Source organism: Bombina bombina, chromosome 3 (genome assembly GCF_027579735.1).
Source record: "Bombina bombina isolate aBomBom1 chromosome 3, aBomBom1.pri, whole genome shotgun sequence".
In the NCBI taxonomy this organism is placed as follows: domain Eukaryota; kingdom Metazoa; phylum Chordata; class Amphibia; order Anura; family Bombinatoridae; genus Bombina; species Bombina bombina.
This window is the reverse complement of record NC_069501.1, coordinates 770115342-770140227: the sequence shown is the minus strand read 5'-3', so window position 1 is coordinate 770140227 and position 24886 is coordinate 770115342. Positions and strand designations below refer to the sequence as shown.

The window sequence follows — 24886 nt, the reverse complement described above, 5'->3', positions numbered from 1 at the left end:
TATAACAAGTAATTGGAAACACATTAAGGAAAAATAAATTTCTTTCTAATGACACAGTGAGTCCACGGATCATCATCAATTACTGTTGGGAATATCACTCCTGGCCAGCAGGAGGAGGCAAAGAGCACAACAGCAAATATCACTCCCTCTACCCAAAATCCCCCAGTCATTCTCTTTGCCTGTAGTGCAAGGAGGAGGTGAAGTTTAGGTGTCTGATGAGAAGTTTTCTTCAATCAAGATTTTATTATTTTTTTAGCAGATTAAACTTACTCTGTTACTTTCTGGGGTCTAGCCTAGTCCACATCAGCCTCTTCAGTAGGGCAGTGGTGGCTTTTGAGCTCTTGAGAACTTGTTAGGTACAATCCTCACTGCGTTTTCTCAAGAATCTGCTCCCCTAACTAGAAAACCTGAGTAGGTTTACTCAGTTTTTCTCTCTTCACAGATCCATGTGAGGTACTGCAACCTCACAAACCAGGTGAGCTGTCCTGCTGCCGGACAGCACTTTCAGGTAAGTGCCATTTTAATTTTCTTTTGCAAGGAGATTGCTGGCACTTGTTACAACTAAAAGCTGTCTTATTTAATATGGGACTTTATTAAACCTTCATGCTTGGGGTTTCTTTTAGGCAGTTTGGGCATTGAGACTGTGAGGTGATTTATGGTGGCTCAGTGTGTTATAGTAGTTTTTATACTTTAGAGGGACAGTCAACACCAGAATTTTTGTTGTTTAAAAAGAAAGATAATCCCTTTATTACCCGTTCCCCAGTTTTGCACAACCAACACAGTTATATTAATATACTTTTTACCTCTGTAATTATCTTGTATCTAAGCTTCTGCTGACTGCCCCCTTATTTCAGTTCTTTTGACAGACATGCAGTTTAGCCAATCAGTGCTCAGTCCTAGGTCACTTTACGTGCATGAGCTCAATGTTATCTATATGAAACATGTGAACTAATGCCCTCTAGTGGTCAAAATACATTCAGATTAGAGGCAGTCTTCAAGGTCAAGCTGGACCATCACAGAAACTTGTGATGGTCCCTGTGAATGGGAACATGAAGGGAAGTATCCTTTAGGTCTATGAGTGTCATGAACTGACCCTCTTGTACCAAGGGAAGAATGGAGCGTATAGTCTCCATCTTGAAGGATGAAACTTGTTTAAACATTTTAGATCTAAGATTGGTCGAAAAGTTCCCTCCTTTTTGGGAACTACGAACAGATTTGAGTAAAATCCCAGACCCCTTTCCTGAAAGGGAACTGGAACTATTTACCCCCAGGACGGCAAGGTCCTTGACACAATGTAAGAACGCCTCTTTTTATCTGGTCTACAGATAATCAAAAAGATTTGAAGTCTATTTTGTATCCCTGGGAGACAATGTCCACTGCCCAGGGATCCGGTACATCTCTTATCCAAGCCTGGAAAAAAAGAAAGTCTGCCTTCTACAAGATCCACTCCTGGATCGGGGGCCAACCCTTCATGCTGGCTTGGACTCAGCTGAAAGCTTTTTAAATTACTTTCCCTTATTCCAGGAAGGCTTGGCTTGATCTTGCTTGGAGGAAGGGGAGGAAGACTTGCCTTTAAAGTTACGAAAGGAATGGAAATTACTCTGACGTCCTTTATGCTTATTCTTTTTATCTTGAGGAAGAAAATAACCCTTCCCTCCAGTAATATCCGCCAAACCAGGTCCAAACAAGGTCTTACCCTTGTAAGGAATAGCTATGAGCTTAGATTTAGACTAAACATACGCAGACCAGGACTTCAATCACAAGGCCATGCGGGCTAGGACCGCAAGACCAGAAATTTTGGCTCCCAGTTTATTAACCTGTAAGGAAGCATCTGTAATGAAGGAATTGGCTAACTTGAGAGCCTTAATCCTGTCCTGGATTTCATCAAAAGGGGTATCCGTCTGAAGAGATTCAGACAACGCATCAAACCAGTAAGCCACAGCGCTGGTAACAGTGATGATACACACCACAGGTTGCCAATGTAGACCCTGGTGGACATGCATCTTTTTTAGTAAAGCCTCCAATTTTTTATCCATTGGATCTTTAAAAGAACAACTATCCTCTATGGGAATAGTAGTCCTCTTGGCTAAAGTGGAGATCGCTGCTTCTACCTTAGGAACCGTCTGCCACAATTTAATAGAATCCGCTATAGGAAACATCTTCTTAAAAATAGGTGATGGAGAAAAGGGAATACCAGGTCTTACCATTCTCGAGCAATAATCTCCGCAGCACGGTCAGGAACCGGAAAAACCTCCTCCGCGGAGGGAACATCAAAGTATTTGTTCAATTTACTAGACTTTTTAGGATTGACTACGATAGTTGTGTTGGAGTCGTCAAAAGTAGCCAAAACCTCCTTAAAGGGACAGTCTAGTCCAAAATAAACTTTTCTTTCATGTAATTAGCAAGAGTCCATGAGCTAGTGACGTATGGGATATACATTCCTACCAGGAGGGGCAAAGTTTCCCAAACCTCAAAATGCCTATAAATACACCCCTCACCACACCCACAATTCAGTTTTACAAACTTTGCCTCCTATGGAGGTGGTGAAGTAAGTTTGTGCTAAATTCTACGTTGATATGCGCTCCGCAGCAAGTTGGAGCCCGGTTTTCCTCTCAGCGTGCAGTGAATGTCAGAGGGATGTGAGGAGAGTATTGCCTATTTGAATGCAGTGATCTCCTTCTACGGGGTCTATTTCATAGGTTCTCTGTTATCGGTCGTAGAGATTCATCTCTTACCTCCCTTTTCAGATCGACGATATACTCTTATTTATATACCATTACCTCTGCTGATTTTCGTTTCAGTACTGGTTTGGCTTTCTACAAACATGTAGATGAGTGTCCTGGGGTAAGTAAATCTTATTTTCTGTGACACTCTAAGCTATGGTTGGGCACTTTATTTATAAAGTTCTAAATATATGTATTCAAACATTTATTTGCCTTGACTCAGAATGTTCAACATTCCTTATTTTCAGACAGTCAGTTTCATATTTGGGATAATGCGTTTGAATCAATCATTTTTTCTTACCTTAAAAATTTGACTTTTTTTCCCTGTGGGCTGTTAGGCTCGCGGGGGCTGAAAATGCTTCATTTTATTGCGTCATTCTTGGCGCGGACTTTTTTGGCGCAAAAAATCTTTTCTGTTTCCGGCGTCATACGTGTCGCCGGAAGTTGCGTCATTTTTTGACGTCCTTTTGCGCCAAAAATGTCGGCGTTCCGGATGTGGCGTCATTTTAAACATTTAGGCGCCAAACAATGTGGGCGTATTATTTGGCGCCAAAAAATATGGGCGTCGCTTTTGTCTCCACATTATTTCAGTCTCATTTTTTCTTTGCTTCTGGTTACTAGAAGCTTGTTTATTGGCATTTTTTCCCATTCTTGAAACTGTCATTTAAGGAATTTGATCAATTTTGCTTTATATGTTGTTTTTTCTCTTACATATTGCAAGATGTCTCACGTTGCATCTGAGTCAGAAGATACTTCAGGAAAATCGCTGTCTAGTGCTGGAACTACCAAAGCTAAGTGTATCTGCTGTAAACTTTTGGTAGCTATTCCTCCGGCTGTTGTTTGTATTAATTGTCATGACAAACTTGTTAAAGCAGATAATATTTCCTTTAGTAATGTACCATTGCCTGTTGCAGTTCCCTCAACATCTAAGGTGCAAAATGTTCCTGATAACATAAGAGATTTTGTTTCTGAATCCATCAAGAAGGCTATGTCTGTTATTTCTCCTTCTAGTAAACATAAAAAATCTTTTAAAACTTCTCTCTCTACAGATGAATTTTTAAATGAACATCATCATTCTGATTCTGATGACTCTTCTGGTTCAGAGGATTCTGTCTCAGAGATTGATGCTGATAAATCTTCATATTTATTTAAAATTGAATTTATTCGTTCTTTACTTAAAGAAGTACTAATTGCTTTAGAAATAGAGGATTCTGGTCCTCTTGATACTAATTCTAAACGTTTAGATAAGGTGTTTAAATCTCCTGTGGTTATTCCAGAAGTTTTTCCTGTTCCTAATGCTATTTCTGAAGTAATTTCCAGAGAATGGGATAAATTGGGTAATTCATTTACTCCTTCTAAACGTTTTAAGCAATTATATCCTGTGCCGTCTGACAGATTAGAATTTTGGGACAAATCCCTAAAGTTGATGGGGCTATTTCTACCCTTGCTAAACGTACTACTATTCCTACGTCAGATGGTACTTCGTTTAAAGATCCTTTAGATAGGAAAATTGAATCCTTTCTAAGAAAAGCTTATCTGTGTTCAGGTAATCTTCTTAGACCTGCTATATCTTTGGCTGATGTTGCTGCAGCTTCAACTTTTTGGTTGGAGACTTTAGCACAACAAGTAACAGATCATGATTCTCATAATATTATTATTCTTCTTCAGCATGCTAATAATTTTATCTGTGATGCCATTTTTTGATATTATCAGAGTTGATGTCAGGTTTATGTCTCTAGCTATTTTAGCTAGAAGAGCTTTATGGCTTAAAACTTGGAATGCTGATATGGCTTCTAAATCAACTCTACTTTCCATTTCTTTCCAGGGTAACAAATTATTTGGTTCTCAGTTGGATTCCATTATCTCAACTGTTACTGGTGGGAAAGGAACTTTTTTACCACAGGATAAAAAATCTAAGGGTAAAAACAGGGCTAATAATCGTTTTCGTTCCTTTCGTTTCAACAAAGAACAAAAGCCTGATCCTTCATCCTCAGGAGCAGTTTCAGTTTGGAAACCATCTCCAGTCTGGAATAAATCCAAGCCTTCTAGAAAGGCAAAGCCTGCTTCTAAGTCCACATGAAGGTGCGGCCCTCATTCCAGCTCAGCTGGTAGGGGGCAGGTTACGTTTTTTCAAAGAAATTTGGATCAATTCTGTTCACAATCTTTGGATTCAGAACATTGTTTCAGAAGGGTACAGAATTGGTTTCAAGATGAGACCTCCTGCAAAGAGATTTTTTCTTTCCCGTGTCCCAGTAAATCCAGTGAAAGCTCAAGCATTTCTGAATTGTGTTTCAGATCTAGAGTTGGCTGGAGTAATTATGCCAGTTCCAGTTCTGGAACAAGGGATGGGGTTTTATTCAAATCTCTTCATTGTACCAAAGAAGGAGAATTCCTTCAGACCAGTTCTGGATCTAAAAATATTGAATCGTTATGTAAGGATACCAACGTTCAAAATGGTAACTGTAAGGACTATCTTGCCTTTTGTTCAGCAAAGGCATTATATGTCCACAATAGATTTACAGGATGCTTATCTGCATATTCCGATTCATCCAGATCATTATCAGTTCCTGAGATTCTCTTTTCTGGACAAGCATTACCAGTTTGTGGCTCTGCCGTTTGGCCTAGCTACAGCTCCAAGAATTTTTACAAAGGTTCTCGGTGCCCTTCTGTCTGTAATCAGAGAACAGGGTATTGTGGTATTTCCTTATTTGGACGATATCTTGGTACTTGCTCAGTCTTTACATTTAGCAGAATCTCATACGAATCGACTTGTGTTGTTTCTTCAAGATCATGGTTGGAGGATCAATTTACCAAAAAGTTCATTGATTCCTCAGACAAGGGTAACTTTTCTGGGTTTCCAGATAGATTCAGTGTCCATGACTCTGTCTTTAACAGACAAGAGACGTCTAAAATTGATTTCAGCTTGTCGAAACCTTCAGTCACAATCATTCCCTTCGGTAGCCTTATGCATGGAAATTCTAGGTCTTATGACTGCTGCATCGGACGCGATCCCCTTTGCTCGTTTTCACATGCGACCTCTTCAGCTCTGTATGCTGAATCAATGGTGCAGGGATTACACAAAGAAATCTCAATTAATATCTTTAAAACCGATTGTACGACACTCTCTAACGTGGTGGACAGATCACCATCGTTTAATTCAGGGGGCTTCTTTTGTGCTTCCGACCTGGACTGTAATTTCAACAGATGCAAGTCTCACAGGTTGGGGAGCTGTGTGGGGATCTCTGACGGCACAAGGAGTTTGGGAATCTCAGGAGGTGAGATTACCGATCAATATTTTGGAACTCCGTGCAATTTTCAGAGCTCTTCAGTCTTGGCCTCTTCTGAAGAGAGAATCGTTCATTTGTTTTCAGACAGACAATGTCACAACTGTGGCATACATCAATCATCAAGGAGGGACTCACAGTCCTCTGGCTATGAAAGAAGTATCTCGAATTCTGGTTTGGGTGGAATCCAGCTCCTGTCTAATCTCTGCGGTTCATATAGACAATTGGGAAGCGGATTATCTCAGTCGCCAAACGTTGCATCCGGGCGAATGGTCTCTTCACCCAGAGGTATTTCTTCAGATTGTTCAAATGTGGGAACTTCCAGAAATAGATCTGATGGCGTCTCATCTAAACAAGAAACTTCCCAGGTATCTGTCCAGATCCCGGGATCCTCAGGCGGAAGCAGTGGATGCATTATCACTTCCTTGGAAGTATCATCCTGCTTATATCTTTCCGCCTCTAGTTCTTCTTCCAAGAGTAATCTCCAAGATTCTGAAGGAATGCTCGTTTGTTCTGCTGGTAGCTCCGGCATGGCCTCACAGGTTTTGGTATGCGGATCTTGTCCGGATGGCCTCTTGCCATCCGTGGACTCTTCCGCTACGACCAGACCTTCTGTCGCAAGGTCCTTTTTTCCATCAGGATCTCAAATCCTTAAATTTAAAGGTATGGAGATTGAACGCTTGATTCTTAGTCAAAGAGGTTTCTCTGACTCTGTGATTAATACTTTGTTACAGGCTCGTAAATCTGTATCCAGAGAGATATATTATAGAGTCTGGAAGACTTATATTTCTTGGTGTCTTTCTCATCATTTTTCTTGGCATTCTTTTAGAATTCCAAGAATTTTACAGTTTCTTCAGGATGGTTTACATAAAGGTTTGTCCGCAAGTTCCTTGAAAGGACAAATCTCTGCTCTTTCTTTTCTTTTTCACAGAAAGATTGCTAATCTTCCTGATATTCATTGTTTTGTACAAGCTTTGGTTCGTATAAAACCTGTCATTAAGTCAATTTCTCCTCCTTGGAGTTTGAATTTGGTTCTAGGGGCTCTTCAAGCTCCTCCGTTTGAACCTATGCATTCATTGGACATTAAATTACTTTCTTGGAAAGTTTTGTTCCTTTTGGCAATCTCTTCTGCCAGAAGAGTTTCTGAATTATCTGCTCTTTCTTGTGAGTCTCCTTTTCTGATTTTTCATCAGGATAAGGCAGTGTTGCGAACTTCTTTTGAATTTTTACCTAAAGTTGTGAATTCCAACAACATTAGTAGAGAAATTGTGGTTCCTTCATTATGTCCTAATCCTAAGAATTCTAAGGAGAAATCGTTACATTCTTTGGATGTTGTTAGAGCTTTGAAATATTATGTTGAAGCTACTAAGTCTTTCCGAAAGACTTCTAGTTTATTTGTTATCTTTTCCGGTTCTAGAAAAGGCCAGAAAGCTTCTGCCATTTCTTTGGCATCTTGGTTGAAATCTTTAATTCTTCTTGCCTATGTTGAGTCGGGTAAAACTCCGCCTCAAAGGATTACAGCTCATTCTACTAGGTCAGTTTCTACTTCCTGGGCGTTTAGGAATGAAGCTTCGATTGATCAGATTTGCAAAGCAGCAACTTGGTCCTCTTTGCATACTTTTACTAAATTCTACCATTTTGATGTATTTTCTTCTTCTGAAGCAGTTTTTGGTAGAAAAGTACTTCAGGCAGCGGTTTCAGTTTGAATCTTCTGCTTATGTTTTTCATTAAACTTTATTTTGGGTGTGGATTATTTTCAGCAGGAATTGGCTGTCTTTATTTTATCCCTCCCTCTCTAGTGACTCTTGCGTGGAAAGATCCACATTTTGGGTAATCATTATCCCATACGTCACTAGCTCATGGACTCTTGCTAATTACATGAAAGAAAACATAATTTATGTAAGAACTTACCTGATAAATTCATTTCTTTCATATTAGCAAGAGTCCATGAGGCCCACCCTTTTTTTGTGGTGGTTATGATTTTTGTATAAAGCACAATTATTCCAATTCCTTATTTTATATGCTTTCGCACTTTTTTATCACCCCACTTCTTGGCTATTCGTTAAACTGAATTGTGGGTGTGGTGAGGGGTGTATTTATAGGCATTTTGAGGTTTGGGAAACTTTGCCCCTCCTGGTAGGAATGTATATCCCATACGTCACTAGCTCATGGACTCTTGCTAATATGAAAGAAATGAATTTATCAGGTAAGTTCTTACATAAATTATGTTTTATGATTCAGATAGGGTATGTAATTTAAAACAATTTCCCAATTTACTTTTATCACCAATTTTTCTTTGTTCTCTTGGTATTCTTAGTTGAAAGTTAAACTTAGGAGGTTCATATGTCAATTTCTAAGCCCTTGAAGGCTGCCTCTTCTCTCAGAGCATTTTGACAGTTTTTCACCACTAGAGGGTGTTAGTTCACGTGTTTCATATAGCTAACACTGTGCTCACGCACGTGGGCTAGCTCTAATTGGCTAAAATGTATGTCAGTCAAAAACACTGAAATAAGGGGGCAGTTTGCAGAGGCTTAGATACAAGGTAATAACAGAGGTAAAAAGTATATTAATATAACTGTGTTGGTTGTGCAAAACTAGAGAATGAGTAATAAAGGGATTATCTATCTTTTTAAACCTCTGCACCTTGTGTTACTTCCTTTCTCTCCTTTCCCTTTGGTCGAATGACTGGGGGATTGTGGGTAGGGGAGTGATATTTAACAGCTTTGCTGTGGTGCTCTTTGCCTCCTCCTGCTGGCCAGGAGTGATATTCCCATCAGTAATTGATCATGATCTGTGGAATAACTGTGTCAAGAAATAAATAAATGTATCAGGTAAGCATAAATTTAGTTTTTACAGTGCACTGTCTCTTTAACATAGGTTACAAAATGGCAGTATGTATAATTTGAGGGGGGGGTGCATCAAATGTATTTAGTTTTTAATGTCCCTTTAAATCAGTTTCACTTATGCTCAAGGAAAATAATAACGATCACCATAAACTTTAAAAGAAAGTATCTGTGTCTCATTCTGCCACAATAGAAACATAAGTCTATCCTAGGATGTTGCATGATTTTACAATAAAATAGAAAATAAAAAGTTTAAGGTTTGCATTTCTTTATTGGTATGAGGTAACATATTTTTCCCTTCACAGGTTTTTAGAACATGTTAGAAATGAAGAAAGCCCTCTGCCACAAATTGGAAACTTGCACAGTTTACTTAACAATGAACAAGAAGTCTATCCTGTAACAGACATAGCAGATTTAATTCGGGATTCATATGAGGTTTGTCAGTAAGCTTGTGTTGCACTAAATTATAGCTTTATGATGTTGTTTTGATTACATAGTTTAATAACCTCATATATCATGAGCTTTTTCTGTCCCCAGTTTCATTAGGCTGATAAGCATCTTTACATTCAAGTGTTTTTTTTTTTCATCTTTTTTTTATCTTCGTTAATCAATTCCTGTGCGCGCTTATGAGGAAATAGCTCTAAATAATTTATGTTACACAAAATGGAGCCCTTTGATTTGCTTTCAACCAATTGCATTACCAAAGCTATGTGATTGCGAACTTCTAAAAACCATGCCTGTCTTTTACTAATAAAAAAGTATACAAATACTTCAATCAGTATTGCAATCAAAGGTGGCACACATTTCCAGTTCTTTATTACATTAAAAAAGCTATAGGGAAGTACTGTGGGATTTTAGTTATTTATTTATTTTATTTATGATATTTATGAAAGTGGTAGCCAAATAAAAAGTACAAGCTTTAGGAATATTGTAGAACACTGAGAATTCATTATAAAATAATACTGACATTGTTATATTTAAAGGGGTACTGAGCCCATTTTTTTTTTCATGGTTCAGATAGAGCATGCAATTTTAAGCAACTTTCTAATTTACTCCTATTATCAATTTGTCTTTGTTCTCTTGGTATCTTTATTTAAAAAGGCAGGAATGAAAGCTTTGGAGCCGGCCTATTTTTGGTTCAGTACCCTGGATAGGGCTTGCTGCTTGGTGCCTGCATTTAGCCATCCAATCAGCAAGCACAACCTAAGTTCTTAACCTAAAATGGGCCGGCTCCAAAGATTTTATTCCTGCTTTTTCAAATAAAGATAGCAAGAGAACAAAGAAAAATTGGTAATAGAAGTTAATTAGAAAGCTGTTTAAAATTGCATGCTCTATCCGAATCATGAATGAAAAAATTTGGGTTTAGTATCCCTTTAAGACCCTCCCATCTTTGGTTTAGCACCTGGGTAGTGCTTGCTGATTGGTTGCTAAATGTAGCCACCAATCGGCAAACAGGAACCCAAGGTTCTGAGCCAAAAATGGGCCGGCTCCTATGCTTACATTTCTTGCTTTTTCAAATAAATATACCAAGAGAACAAAGAAAAAATGATAAAAGGAGTAAAATAGAGTGTTGCTTAAAATTGCATGCTCTATCTGAATCATGAAAGAAAAAAAATTGGGTTCAGTATCCCTTTAACTCTTGCTCCTAATCCAAGAGAACAATTCTTGCAATTCTGATATTAACATTTATTCCGTTATTCAGTGACTGCAATAACTTGTTGAAAACTGAAATTCTTGTGACAAAAAAGTTCCCCTGACAAAAAAAAGAGAGAATTCCTCTAATACTTTTGTAACCTTAGTATACAAAGATCAGTTGGTAGACATGAAAAGAATAATTCATAGAAATGCAAATAGAAAAAAATTATCTTGGAGGGTAGGGAATTTACAAATAAATGTGAAAGCATTATTTACATAAAGGTAAGTAGATACTGTGAGAATGGTCTTCCAGCAGAATTGGTAATAACAAATAGAATAAAAAATAAGAACACCTGGTATATAGAAAAGACTATTCTAATCTGCTATCAGGTCTATTTATATTAATTGTTGTTCTCCAGTCATTGCCTTTGTAGTAATATCCAGCAAACATTTTGGAAGATTTTGTCTAGAATTCATAAAAAAAAAATTCTATTAATCATCCATCCTGTTTATATTAAAGGATTTAAAAAAATAATTTATTGACTGTTTTCTCCCCGTTTTGTTTTTTATTATAATTTTATAGGTCTGTATTTAGGCATTCGGAGTTAGCATATATTTGTGTTCATTTTTGAATTTCAGATTTGACACCCAGTTACCTCATCAGCTAGCACTATACTTTGTATTACTTGTGTATATGCACATGCATTTCTCTGTTTAATGGTGGTGTCTGAAGTTCTAGGAGCTCTTTCTCTCTAGGATTTTTATTGTCTTCTGCCATTTTTGACTAGTTGCTAGTTTTGATTGGACACTGTTCTGTGTCTAAATTATAGTGGTTCTGTTTTTAATGCAGTTGCAGTTTTGTTTATATTTCTTTCCATAAGGCAGGGAGAGTCCACAACTTTATACCTTACTGTTGGGGAATACAACACCTGGCCACCAGGAGAAGGGAAAGACACCCCAGCCAAAGGCTTAAATATCCCTCCCACTTCCCCTATCCCTGCAGTCATTCTTTGCTTAAGGTCACTAGAGGAGGATGGCAGAGAAGTGTCAGAAAATTCGGAGAGTCCTTAAACGGGTATGTTCCCTTTAAGAAAGGACTGGAGTTTTAAGTAATCATGTAAACCTCTCAGTGAGAGTATTGATGAAAGTCTGGAGATGCAGGGAAAGTTTTTCTGCAAATCCATCCAGATTGTCTAACAACTTTTGAGTAATCAGTGTTAACGAGTTAAACTGCTTGCTTTTCCACACTTGGTTCCCTATCAGAGCATCGCTACAAGGCTGTCTCACTTGAGAGACTGTATCTGTTCCACAACACGGATCCTGGAGGGTAAGTCTGTGTTATTTTCATATAGCAGGGACGCATTATATAGGGTCACAGTGTGACTCCTCTATACCTCAGTAGGATCAAGGGTTAATATCTCCTCAGTGGGAGTTTATTGGGAACAGTTTGGGTTGTTTATATACTGTACTGCTTTAACATTTATGAAAAACGTTTTCAGGGCTCATTTAGACTGTACTTTTGGCTGGAACAAGCAGGTTTCACTTTCTTTTTTGTGAGTTGCACAACTCCTAATAGCTTTGCGCACTTTTTTCATAGCAGGGGAGGTCCTGCCTTGCTCATCGTGTGACCGGGTGCGGCTTCATTCACTTCCTTACGATCCTGCTGCAGACAGCACTCCTAAGGAACGTTTCTTGACAACTTGTCTGGGTCTAGGAGGTGGTAAGTGCCCCAGCCATTGGTTTTGTAAAGGTGCCTTCCTATATTTAAAACATTTATTTTTGTATAATTTTTCTCTTTCTACTGTGGGATTACATACCTATGGAGGACTCTGATAATATGTTAGAAGGTTCCACTCCTTCTGTAGTGCTTAATAATACCTGCTTATATTGTGATGAGGCCGTGGTTTGCCTGCCTGCTCAATTTTGTTCCAATTGCCTGGGTACTGTTTTAAAGTAAGAAGGGAGCTAAATCTGCTATTAACCTTAGCACTGTTAGTCCCTCTGAGCCATCAACCTCTTAGGTTTCTGTGAACCGATAGATTATTACCCTTTCTACCATAACCGCTTCACATGCAGTTCCCTGAGGCAGAGCTATTTCTCCATCTGGAATGGGCCTTTTTCCTGCGGACTTTACCGCACATATACAATCGGCGGTGTCCGCATCCCTGAGTGCCCTACCTATCTCTGGGAAACGTAAGAGAAAGGTTAAACACAGTTCTCCTGTTTTAGATTAATCTAATTTCCAATCAGATCTTGCTATTATGTCCAAGCTATCCGAGTATGAGTTAACCTCTGTGGCGTCAGAGGGTGAATTTTCGGAGTCAGAGACTTCTATTACTAAATCTCCTCCAGCGGAGGAACCCTCCTTTTAGATTTAAAACTGAACATCTGCATTTTTAACTCAAGGAGGTCCTGTCTACGCTAGAAGTTCCAGAGGCTAAGTTATCTGAGGAACCTAAGATCCATAAGTTAGATAGGGTTTATGAAGACAGGAAGGTCCCACAGACTTTTCCGGTCCCAGTTCGTATGGCGAACATTATTAGTAACTAATTGGAAAGAATTGGAACATCCTTTTCTCCCTCGGCTACTTTTAAAAAAATTGTTCCCGGTCCCTGACTCTCAATTAGAGCTGTGGGGCTCGATCCCTAAGGTGGATGGCACCATTTTGATGCTAGCTAAGTGTACTACTATCCCTTTTGAGGATAGCTCTTCCTTTAGAGAACCTTTCAAGGGGAAGATTTTATTTGGACCAGGTCTGGACTCCATCATCTCTACGGTTACTGGAGGGAAAGGTGCCATCCTACCTCAGGATAAGAAGAACAGACCTAAGGGACGGCAGTCCTCTAATTTTCGCTGCTTTCGTTCGGACAAATCCCAACAATCTCAATCCTCATCCAAACCCGAGTAGCCCAAGAGCACTTGGAAGCCTGCTCAGTCCTGGAACAAGTCCAAACAGACAAAGAAGCATGCCGATAACAAATCGGCATGAAGGGGCGGCCCCCGATCCGGGATCAGATCAAGTAGGGGGCAGATTGTCGCTTTTCTCAGATGATTCCTACTCTCCAGACTGTCTACAAGACCAGAGAAGAGGACAGCCTTTTTAGATTGCGTAAGGGATCTATCTTCCTTAGGAGTAATAGTACCAGTACCTGCATCAGAAAGAGGTCTGGGGTTCTATTCAAACCTATTTGTGGTTCCCAAAAAGGAGGTAACTTTTTGTCCAATTCTGGACTTGAAGTGCCTACACAAATTTCTAACTGTCCCCTCCTTCAAGATTGGAGACTATGAGATCAATCCTTCCCCTGGTTCAGGAAGGACAATCTATGACTACCATAGATCTGAAGGATGCATACCTTCACGTTCTGATCCACAGGGAACATTTCTTTCATGTAATTAGCAAGAGTCCATGAGCTAGTGACGTATGGGATATACATTCCTACCAGGAGGGGCAAAGTTTCCCAAACCTCAAAATGCCTATAAATACACCCCTCACCACACCCACAATTCCGTTTTACAAACTTTGCCTCCCAAGGAGGTGGTGAAGTAAGTTTGTGCTAGATTCTACGTTGATATGCGCTTCGCAGCAGGCTGAAGCCCGGTTTTCCTCTCAGAGTGCAGTGAATGTCAGAGGGATGTGAAGAGAGTATTGCCTATTTGAATACAATGGTCTTCCTCTAGGGGATCTATTTCATAGGTTCTCTGTTATCGGTCGTAGAGATTTCTTCTCCTACCTCCCTTTTCAGATCGACGATATACTCTTATTAGAGCTGCAACAACTAATCGTCATAATCGATAATAATCGATTATGAAAATAGTTGTCAACGAATCTCATAATCGATTAATCGATTAGTTGGTTTGCAATTAGTTGGTCTGTGCACAACACTAGCTGATTCACTCCAATGATCTCCTGCACATGGTATTGTGTTTTATGGTTAGGTCCTTAGCCTAAAGGACGTCTACAGACGTCTACTTTTCACTTTTTCAGGACAGTATACGTTTACAACTACCCCTGGCTTATGTGCAACCCAGATATAATACTCATCATTTGGATTGTTTATATTAAATCAGGTGATTTGGATCTATGCTTTTCATGATATAGTGCCAAGCTTTACACCTAGCCCCTAGATTGATGGGAGTTATTTAAATTGATGTGCACTATTATCTGTTTGCACAATTATTAGCGTATTGCTTGCTATTGCTGATTATATGTACTGTATAAATAAATGTGTAAGGCTTTGTCCTGCTATTGATATACAGTCCTTAGCGCTTTTGATTTTATTTTTTATTGTTTTTTTTATATTTTTAATAAATTGTGATAATATGTACCAGATTCAACCTTTATAAGTATATATTCGTTATTTTTAGAGCGGACTAGATATTTCCCCTAACCTTATAGCTGGTTATTTACCATTGCATATAGATATTCAAGATATTTTTATGTTAGAATGAAGTCAAGGGTTACTTTATTGAGAGGCCCCTTACCAAGGTAGAAAACACTTCACATTGGTGAAGAGCTAACAAAGATAAATATCCCACTTTGGTGAAATTGGCAAAACCCTACTTATACACCTCAACAGCCTTTTCTCTGCTGCAGGAAATATAGCTGTAAACAGAGAACCAGCCTTAGCCAGAAGCATGTGGACATGTTGAGATTTTTGCATTTCAATGCAAAGTTTCTGAAAGAGTGAATAACAGAATGTTATTAACAGTGATAGTCTAACTCTTTCTAGTTCTACCTCTTTTCAAACAGTTTGTGGTTTTGTTTAATTATAATGTGGATTTTATTTAAAACATAGAAAACTATTATTGATTCTCTTTTTATCCGATTAGTCGATTAATCGAAAAAATAATCGGTCGATTAATCGATTATGAAAATAATCTTTAGTTGCAGCCCTAACTCTTATATACCATTACCTCTACTGATTCTCGTTTCAGTACTGGTTTGGCTATCTATTATATGTAGATGAGTGTCCTGGGGTAAGTAAGTCTTATTTTTTGTGACACTCTAAGCTATGGTTGGGCACTTTATATGTAAAGTTCTAAATATATGTCTTTAAACTTATATTTGCCATGATTCAGGATGATCAGTATTCCTTCATTCAGACTGTCGGTTTCATTATTTGGGATAATGCATATGAATAAATATTTTTTTCTTACCTTGAAAATTTTCAATTGACTTTTTTTCCCTGCGGGCTGTTAGGCTCGCGGGGGCAGAAAATGCTTCATTTTATTGCGTCATTCTTGGCGCAAACTTTTTTGGCGCAAAATTTTGTCATTTCCGGCGCCGTAGTTGACGCCGGAAGTTGTTTGTAGTTACGTCATTTTTTTGACGCATGTGTATTCAGACTTTTTTGCGCCAAAAAATGTGGGCGTCGGTTTCGGCGTCAGAGGATGTGGCGTCATTCTTGGCGCCAAAAAATATGGGCGTTGTACTTGGCGCCAATAATTCTGGCGTCATACTTGGCGCCAATAATGTGGGCGTCATACTTTGCGCCAAAAATGTGGGCGTCTTTTTTGTTCCACTTTTTCTCACATTATTTAAGTCTCACTTTTTTGTTGCTTCTGGTTGCTAGAGGCTTGTTATTTTGCATTTTTTCCCATTCCTGAAACTGTCATTTAAGGAATTTGATAATTTTGCTTTATATGATGTTTTTTCTATTACATATTGCAAGATGTCACAACCTGACCCTGGATCAGAATCTACTACTGGAAAGACGCTGCCTGATGCTGGTTCTACCAAAGTTAAGTGCATTTGTTGTAAACTTGTGGTAACTGTTCCTCCGGCTGTAGTTTGTGTTAGTTGCCATGATAAACTTTCCAATGCAGATAGTGTCTCCATTAGTAATGATCCTTTACCTGTTGTTGTTCCTTCAACATCTAATGTTCAGGATGTTCCTGTTAATGTAAAATAATTTGTTTCTAATTCTATTAGGAAGGGCTCTGTCTGTTATTCCTCCTTCCAGTAAACGTAAAAGGTCTTTTAAAACTTCTCATTTTTCGGATGAAATGATGACCGCCATCATTCTGACTTATCTGTTTCTGATGAGGATCTATCTGGTTCAGAAGATTCTGCCTCAGATATTCATACTGTTAAATCTTCATATTTGTTTAAGATGGAATTTATTCGTTCTTTACTTAAAGAAGTGTTGATAGCATTAGATATGGAGGAGTCTAGTCCTCTTGATACTAAATCTGCTAAGCGTTTAAATTCAGTTTTTAAACCTCATGTAGTTATTCCAGAAGTTTTTCCAGTCCCTGATGCTATTTCAGAAGTGATTTCTAGGGAATGGAATAGTCTGGGTACTTCATTTACTCCTTCTCCAAGGTTTAAGAAATTGTACCCTGTGCCATCTGATAGATTAAAGTTTTGGGACAAAATCCCCAAAGTTGATGGGGCTATTTCTACTCTTGCTAAACGTACTACTATTCCTACGGCAGATAGTACTTCCTTTAAGGATCCTTTAGATAGGAAGCTTGAATCCTTTCTAAGGAGAGCTTATTTATGTTCAGGTAATCTTCTTAGACCTGCTATTTCTTTGGCTGATGTTGCTGCAGCTTCAACTTTCTGGTTGGAGGCTTTAGCGCAACAAGTATCAGACCATAATGCTTATAGCATTGTTAAACTTCTTCAACATGCTAATAACTTTGTTTGTGATGCCATTTTTGATATAATTAGAATTGATGTCAGGTATATGTCTTTAGCTATTTTAGCTAGAAGAGCTTTATAGCTTAAGTCTTGGAATGCAGATATGACTTCTAAGTCAACATTGCTTTCTTGAACAAAAGAGAGGAAAGAACCTCCCAAAAGGCTGCACATATAGCAATCTATGCCTGGACTAATTGGTAGAGAGGTTGGGAAAGTTAAAACGTAACTTTTAATACAATAATTTAAAATAAAGGATCACTTAAAATCAAACCAAGGAGCTGAAGGCCCCTTTCCCTCTATAGTGTTAATATTCAGCCTTTGATGTGTGAATAATAATGGGAAAGTGCACAGGAAGGCTATCTTATTCCACGACCACTAGCTGGAAATTCCACTGAGATCTAAGCTACTGGTAGAGAGCTGTCTGTTATATCTGTAGACAATAATGTTTTGAGTTATTAGTATACTGCAGATCAGAGCTCATGATATTGTCTCAAGTGATCTTTCCCAACTTCTCTACCAATTATTCCAGGCATAGAGTGCTATATGTGCAGCCTTTTGGGAGGTTCTTTCCTCTCTTTTGTTCAATATATTCAATACTGCACAGCACCACTTTTCTGCTAAAATTATTACTGACGACACAATCTATATATCGTGTCAGCTAACCCTAACATAGAAAAGACTGCCAGTGTGGTGTCACTGTATTCGTAGTGTGGTACAACATTGCTTTCTTTCTCTTTCCAAGGTAATAAATGATTTGGTTCTCAGTTGGATTCAATAATTTCAACTGTTACTGGGGGGAAGGGAGCCTTTTTGCCTCAGGACAAAAAATCTAAAGGTAAATATAGGGCTGCTAATCGTTTTCGTTCCTTTCGTCAGAATAAGGAGCAGAAGCCTGACCCTTCCTCTAAAGGAACGGTTTCCGTTTGGAAACCTTCTCTAGTCTGGAATAAATCCAAGCCTTTTAGAAAGTCAAAACCAGCTCCCAAATACGCATGAAGGTGCGGCCCTCATTCCAGCACAGCTGGTAGGGGGCAGGTTACGATTTTTCAAAGATGTTTGGATCAATTCGATTCACAATCTTTGGATTCAGAACATTGTTTCACAAGGGTACAGAATAGGTTTCAAGGTAAGGCCGCCTGTGAGAAGATTTTTTTCTCTCACGCATTCCAGTAAATCCAGTGAAGGCTCAGGCGTTTCTGAAATGTGTTTCAGACCTAGAGTCAGCTGGGGTAATTATGCCAGTTCCAGTTCTGGAACGGGGTCTGGGGTTTTACTCAAATCTATTCATTGTACCAAAGAAGGAGAATTCCTTCAGACCAGTTCTGGATCTAAAAATATTGAATCGTTATGTAAGGATACCAACATTAAAAATGGTGACTATAAGGACTATTCTGCCTTTTGTTCAGCAAGGGCATTATATGTCTACAATAGACTTACAGGATGCATATCTTCATATTCCGATTCATCCAGATCACTATCAGTTTCTGATATTCTCTTTTCTAGACAAGCATTACCAGTTTGTTGCTCTTCCGTTTGGCCTAGCAACAGCTCCAAGGATCTTTTCGAAGGTTCTCGGTGCCCTTCTCTCTGTAATCAGAGAACAGGGTATTGCAGTATTTCCTTATTTGGACGATATCTTGGTACTTGCTCAGTCTTTACATTCTGCAGAATCTCATATGAATCAACTTGAGTTGTTTCTTCAAAGACATGGTTGGAGGATCAATTTACCAAAGAGTTCCTTAATTCCTCAAAGGTAACCTTTTTGGGTTTCCAAATAGATTCAGTGTCCATGACTTTGTCTCTAACAGAAAAGAGACGTCTGAAATTGGTTTCAGCTTGTCGAAACCTTCAGTCTCAATTGTTCCCTTCGGTAGCATTGTGCATGGAAATTCTAGGTCTCATGACTGCTGCATCGGACGCGATCCCTTTTGCTCGTTTTCACATGAGACCTCTCCAGCTTTGTATGCTGAACCAGTGGTGCAGGGATTATACAAAGATATCACAATTAATATCCTTAAATCCCAATGTTCGATCTTCTCTAACTTGTTGGTTGAATCACCATCGTTTAATTCAAGGGGCCTCTTTTGTTCGTCCAACCTGGACTGTGATCTCAACAGATGCGAGTCTTTCAGGTTGGGGAGCTGTATGGGGATCTCTGACAGCGCAGGGGGTTTGGGAATCTTAGGAGGCGAGATTACCAATCAACATTTTGGAACTCCGTGCGATTTTCAGAGCTCTTCAGTTCTGGCCTCTTCTGAAGAGAGAATAGTTTATTTGTTTTCAGACCGACAATGTCACAACCGTGTCTCGGATACTTGTATGGGCGGAATCCAGCTCCTGTATAATTTCTGCGGTTCACATCCCAGGTGTAGACAATTGGGAAGCGGATTATCTCAGTCGCCAGACGTTACATCCGGGCGAATGGTCTCTTCACCCAGAGGTATTTCTTCAGATTGTTCAAATCTGGGGACTTCCAGAAATAGATCTAATGGCCTCTCATCTAAACAAGAAACTTCCCAGGTATCTGTCCAGATCCAGGGATCCTCAGGCGGAAGCAGTGGACCCGTTGTTGCTTCCTTGGAATTATCATCCTGCCTATATCTTTCCGCTTCTAGTTCTTCTTCCAAAAGTGATTTCCAAAATTCTAATGGAGCAATCGTTTGTACTGCTAGTGGCTCCAGCATGGCCTCACAGGTTTTGGTATGCGGATCTCATTCGGATGGCCAGTTGCCAACCTTGGACACTTCCGTTAAGACCAGACCTTCTATCTCAAGGCCCATTTTTCCATCAGGATCTCAAATCATTAAATTTGAAGGTATGGAGATTGAACGCTTGATTCTTAGTCATAGAGGTTTCTCTGACTCAGTGATTAATACTATGTTACAGGCTCGTAAATCTGTCTCTAGAAAGATTTATTATTGAGTCTGGAAGACTTACATTTCTTGGTGTTCTCATAAATTCTCTTGGCATTCTTTTAGAATTCCTAGAATTTTACAGTTTCTTCAGGATGGTTTGGATAAGGGTTTGTCTGCAAGCTCTTTGAAAGGACAAATCTCTGCTCTTTCTGTTCTTTTTCACAGAAAGATCGCTAATCTTCCTGATATTCATTGTTTTGTACAGGCTTTGGTTCGTATCAAACCTGTCATTAAAGGAACAGTCTACACCAGAATTTTTATTGTTTTAAAAGATAGATAATCCCTTTATTACCCATTTCCCAGTTTTGCATAACCAACACAGTTATAATAATATACTTTTAACCTCTGTGATTATCTTGTATCTAAGCCTCTGCAAACTGCCCCTTTTTTCAGTTCTTTTGAACGACTTGCAGTCTAGCCAATCAGTGCCAGCTCCCAGATTACTTCACGTGCACGAGCACAGTGTTATCTATATGAAATATGTGAACTAACACCCTCTAGTGGTGAAAAACTGTTAAAATGCAATCTGAAAGAGGTGGGCTTCAAGCTCTAAGAAATTAGCATATGAACCTCCTAGGTTAAGCTTTCAACTAAGAATACCAAGAGAACAAAGCAAAATTGGTGATAAAAGTAAATTGGAAAAGTGTTTAAAATTACATGCTCTATCTGAATCATGAAAGTTTATTTTGGCCTAGACTGTCCCTTTAAGTCAATCTCTCCTCCTTGGAGTCTTAATTTGGTTCTGAGGGCTTTACAGGCTCCTCCGTTTGAACCTATGCATTCTCTGGATATTAAATTACTTTCTTGGAAAGTTTTGTTCCTTTTGGCCATCTCTTCTGCTAGAAGAGTTTCTGAGTTATCTGCTCTTTCTTGTGAATCTCCTTTTCTGATTTTTCATCAGGATAAGGCGGTGTTGCGGACTTCATTTCAATTTTTACCTAAGATTGTGAATTCTAACAACATTAGTAGAGAAATTGTTGTCCCTTCATTGTGTCCTAATCCTAAGAATTCTCTGGAAAGATCTTTACATTCTTTGGATGTAGTAAGAGCTTTGAAATATTATGTTGAAGCTACTAAAGATTTTAGAAAGACTTCTAGTCTATTTGTTATCTTTTCTGGTTCCAGGAAAGGTCAGAAGGCTTCTGCCATTTCTTTGGCGTCTTGGTTACAGTCTTTGATTCATCATGCTTATGTGGAGTCGGGTAAGTCCCCGCCTCAAAGGATTACGGCTCATTCTACTAGGTCAGTTTCTACTTCCTGGGCTTTTAGGAATGAAGCTTCTGTTGATCAGATTTGCAAAGCAGCAACTTGGTCTTCTTTGCATACTTTTACAAAATTCTACCATTTTTATGTTTTCTCTTCTTCTGAAGTACTTCAGGCAGCTGTTTCAGTTTGATTCTTCTGCTTATAATTTCAGTTTTTTTTCATTATAAGATTAAAACTTTTGATTTGGGTTGTGGATTATTTTTTCAGCGGAATTGGCTGTCTTTATTTTATCCCTCCCTCTCTAGTGACTCTTGCGTGGAAGTTCCACATCTTGGGTATCTGCTATCCCATACGTCACTAGCTCATGGACTCTTGCTAATTACATGAAAGAAAACATAATTTATGTAAGAACTTACCTGATAAATTCATTTCTTTCATATTAGCAAGAGTCCATGAGGCCCACCCTTTTTTATGGTGGTTATGATTTTTTGTATAAAGCACAATTATTCCAATTCCTTATTTTTGATGCATTCGCTCCTGTCTTATCACCTCACTTCTTGGCTATTCGTTAAACTGAATTGTGGGTGTGGTGAGGGGTGTATTTATAGGCATTTTGAGGTTTGGGAAACTTTGCCCCTCCTGGTAGGAATGTATATCCCATACGTCACTAGCTCATGGACTCTTGCTAATATCAAAGAAATGAATTTATCAGGTAAGTTCTTACATAAATTATGTTTTCTAGTTCCTGAGATTTGCCTTTCTGGATCAATACTTCCAGTTCATAGCACTTCCGTTTGGCTTAGCTACTGCTCCAAGGATATTTACGAAGGTTCTGGGGGCTTTTCCAGCGGTTGCCAGAACCCGAGGTATAGCAGTAGCTCTTTAACTGGACGATATCTTGGTACAGGCACCATCTTTTTGTCTAGCAAGGGATCACTCAGAACTTCTTCTAAGACTTCTTTGGTCACATGGATGGAAGATAAACTTGGAAAAGAGTTTGCTTACTCCAAATACCAGAGTGAATTTCCTGGGCACAGTTATAGACTCTGCGTCCATGAAGAGCTTTCTAAGAGATCAGAGACTTTGCAAGCTAACAACAGCATGTCTTGCCCTCCAGGCCTGCTTGAGACTTTCGGTGGCCCAGTGTATGGAGGTAATTGGACTCATGGTGTCTTGTATGGACATCATTCCCTTTGCCAGATTCCATCTCAGACCTTTACAGCTATGCATGCTAAGACAATAGAACAGCGACCATTCCGATCTGTCACAACCAATAGTTCTGGACAGCCTGACGAGAGACCCGCTCTCTTGGTGGCTCTGTCAAGATCACCTGTCCCAAGGCACGTGCTTCTTGAGACCGTCCTGGGAGATTGTAACTACGGACGCCAGGGGGGGAGCTGTTTGGGGAGCCAGGAAGGCACAGGGGCTAAGGACTCAGGAGGAGTCCACTCTTCCGAGCAATATCTTGGAACTCCGGGCAATCTTCAGTGCTCTGAAGGCTTGGCCCCTCCTGGTTTATCAGAATCCAATCAGACAATATAACTTTGGTAGCCTACATCAACCATCAGGGAGGAACGAGAAGTTCCTTAGCGATGAGAGAAGTTTCTCAAATCCTAGAATAGGCGACGGCCCACAACTGTACGCTGTCAGCGATCCACATTCCGGGTGTTGACAACTGGGAAGCAGACTTCCTCAGCAGGCAATCCTTTCACCCGGGGGAATGGTCTCTCCACCCCAAGGTCTATGCAGAGATATGCAGCAGATGGGAGACGCCGGAAATAGACATCATGGCTTCCTGTCTCAATGCCAAACTACCCAAGTACGGGTCGAGATCGAGGGATCCTCAAGCGGTTCTAATAGATGCCCTAGCGGTTCTATGGAGGTTCAGACTCATATATAGAGTTGCCACCTTTTGTCCAGAAGATTCCTGGACACTTTTTAAAAGAGTGTAGGTCTAAGGGCGTGGCTCGGGGCCGGGCTTCTCGCTACCTCAAATTCTATATGAAATCAAATTTATATATCTACACATGTATGTATGTGTGTGTATATATATATATATATATATATATATATACACATATATATATGATAAATATAATATATATATTAATATTTATATATATATATATATATATATACTGTATATATACTGTATATGTATGTATATATATATGTATGTGTATATATATATATATATATATATATATTGCACTCACTAATCTATACAATATAAACTCACAGTTCCCATGTTTACACTGGCAGAAGTGGGTAAAAAAGTCATACCATTTGAACTGTCCCATACCCAATCCAACAACCCCTCCTACTTGCCCTTACGGCATTCAATCCAAAATATCCGCACTAGATTTGGTTACATTCTGATTCTCGCCACTGCGATTTACTAAATAAAGGTAAAATACCACAGCTGTGACCGGTTGTGCTAACATCACAAATCTCCACACTCACCCCAAAGCACTGCCAGGCACAGGAAATTCAAACAACCAATGCGTTTTGATTGGACGGACGTCTTACAAGTCACGTAAGCATACTGCGCACTGTTTATGGTGGATTACATTATTCTGTATATCTATAGGCTTTCAGAGATCACAAATCACGGAGCAAACTGCTAGTGCATCTTGGGAGTTGTAGTTTTTCTTGAACAAGGTCAAAATATGTTAATTTATGGAGCATAAAACGCCTACAGGGCAAAGATTAGGCTGCAATTAACTCAACCCTGCTCACGGCACCCTGACCCTGGGCTAAGAGCTCCCCTGGCAAGCTAATTTTTTTTATCTGTGTTCACTGCTGCTTGCTGCTCCAGGGGAGCTCTTAACCCGGGGCATTTGAGGATAGTTCCGGGACATGGGACATACAGTCCCAGACCGGGACTGTCCCGGTGATACCGGGGCGGGTGGCAACCCTACTCGTATATCTCTTTCCTCCATTACCTCTTCTCCCTCGTGTGGTGGCCCGCATCAAATAGGAGCAAGCATCAGGGATTCTAATTGCTCCATCCTGGCCGCGAAGGACTTGGTTTGCGGATCTGGTGGGGATGTCCTCATCTCCTCTGTGGAGGTTACCTTGTCGCAGGGACTTGCTGATACAGGGTCCTTTCCTTCATCAACATCTAGATTCTCTGAGGCTGACTGTGTGGAGATTGAATGCTTAGTGTTAGCCAGGAGAGGTTTCTCTAAGAGTGTCATCAACACTTTTATTCAAGCTCGTAAGCCAGTTACTCGACGCATCTACCATAAGGTGAGAAGGGTCTATCTGCTAGTTCCCTGAAGGGACAGATATCGACCCTGTTGGTATTGCTGCACAAGAGATTAGCTGAGCTTCTGGATTTACAGTCCTTCATTAAGGCCCTGACTATGATCAGACCTGTATTTACAAAGATGGAGTCTCAATCTTGTGCTTCGTGTGTTGCAGCAGGCTCCGTTTGAGCCAATGCATAATGTTGACATTAAACTGTTATCTTGGAAGGTTTTGTTTCTATTGGCTATTGCCTCTGCTCACAGAGTCTCCGAGATTTTTGCCTTGCAATGTGACCCCCCCTTACCTTGTTTTTCATGCCGATAAGTCGGTTTTATGTACTAAGTTAGGTTTCCTTCCTAAGGTGGTGTCAGATTGCAACATT

General features: G+C 39.5%; 1 protein-coding gene across 4 annotated transcripts in view; it reads left to right on the top strand.

Annotated features, from left to right (window-relative positions):
• The window catches only part of TBC1D8 (TBC1 domain family member 8), a 554164-nt gene that overhangs the window by 465159 nt on the left and 64119 nt on the right, over nt 1-24886 (top strand). For all 4 annotated transcript variants that reach the window (XM_053707644.1, XM_053707646.1, XM_053707643.1 and 1 more), the window contains one exon: nt 9156-9285. In XM_053707644.1, the coding sequence (XP_053563619.1) occupies nt 9156-9285 (130 nt within the window). The remainder of the gene's footprint in view (nt 1-9155; nt 9286-24886) is intronic.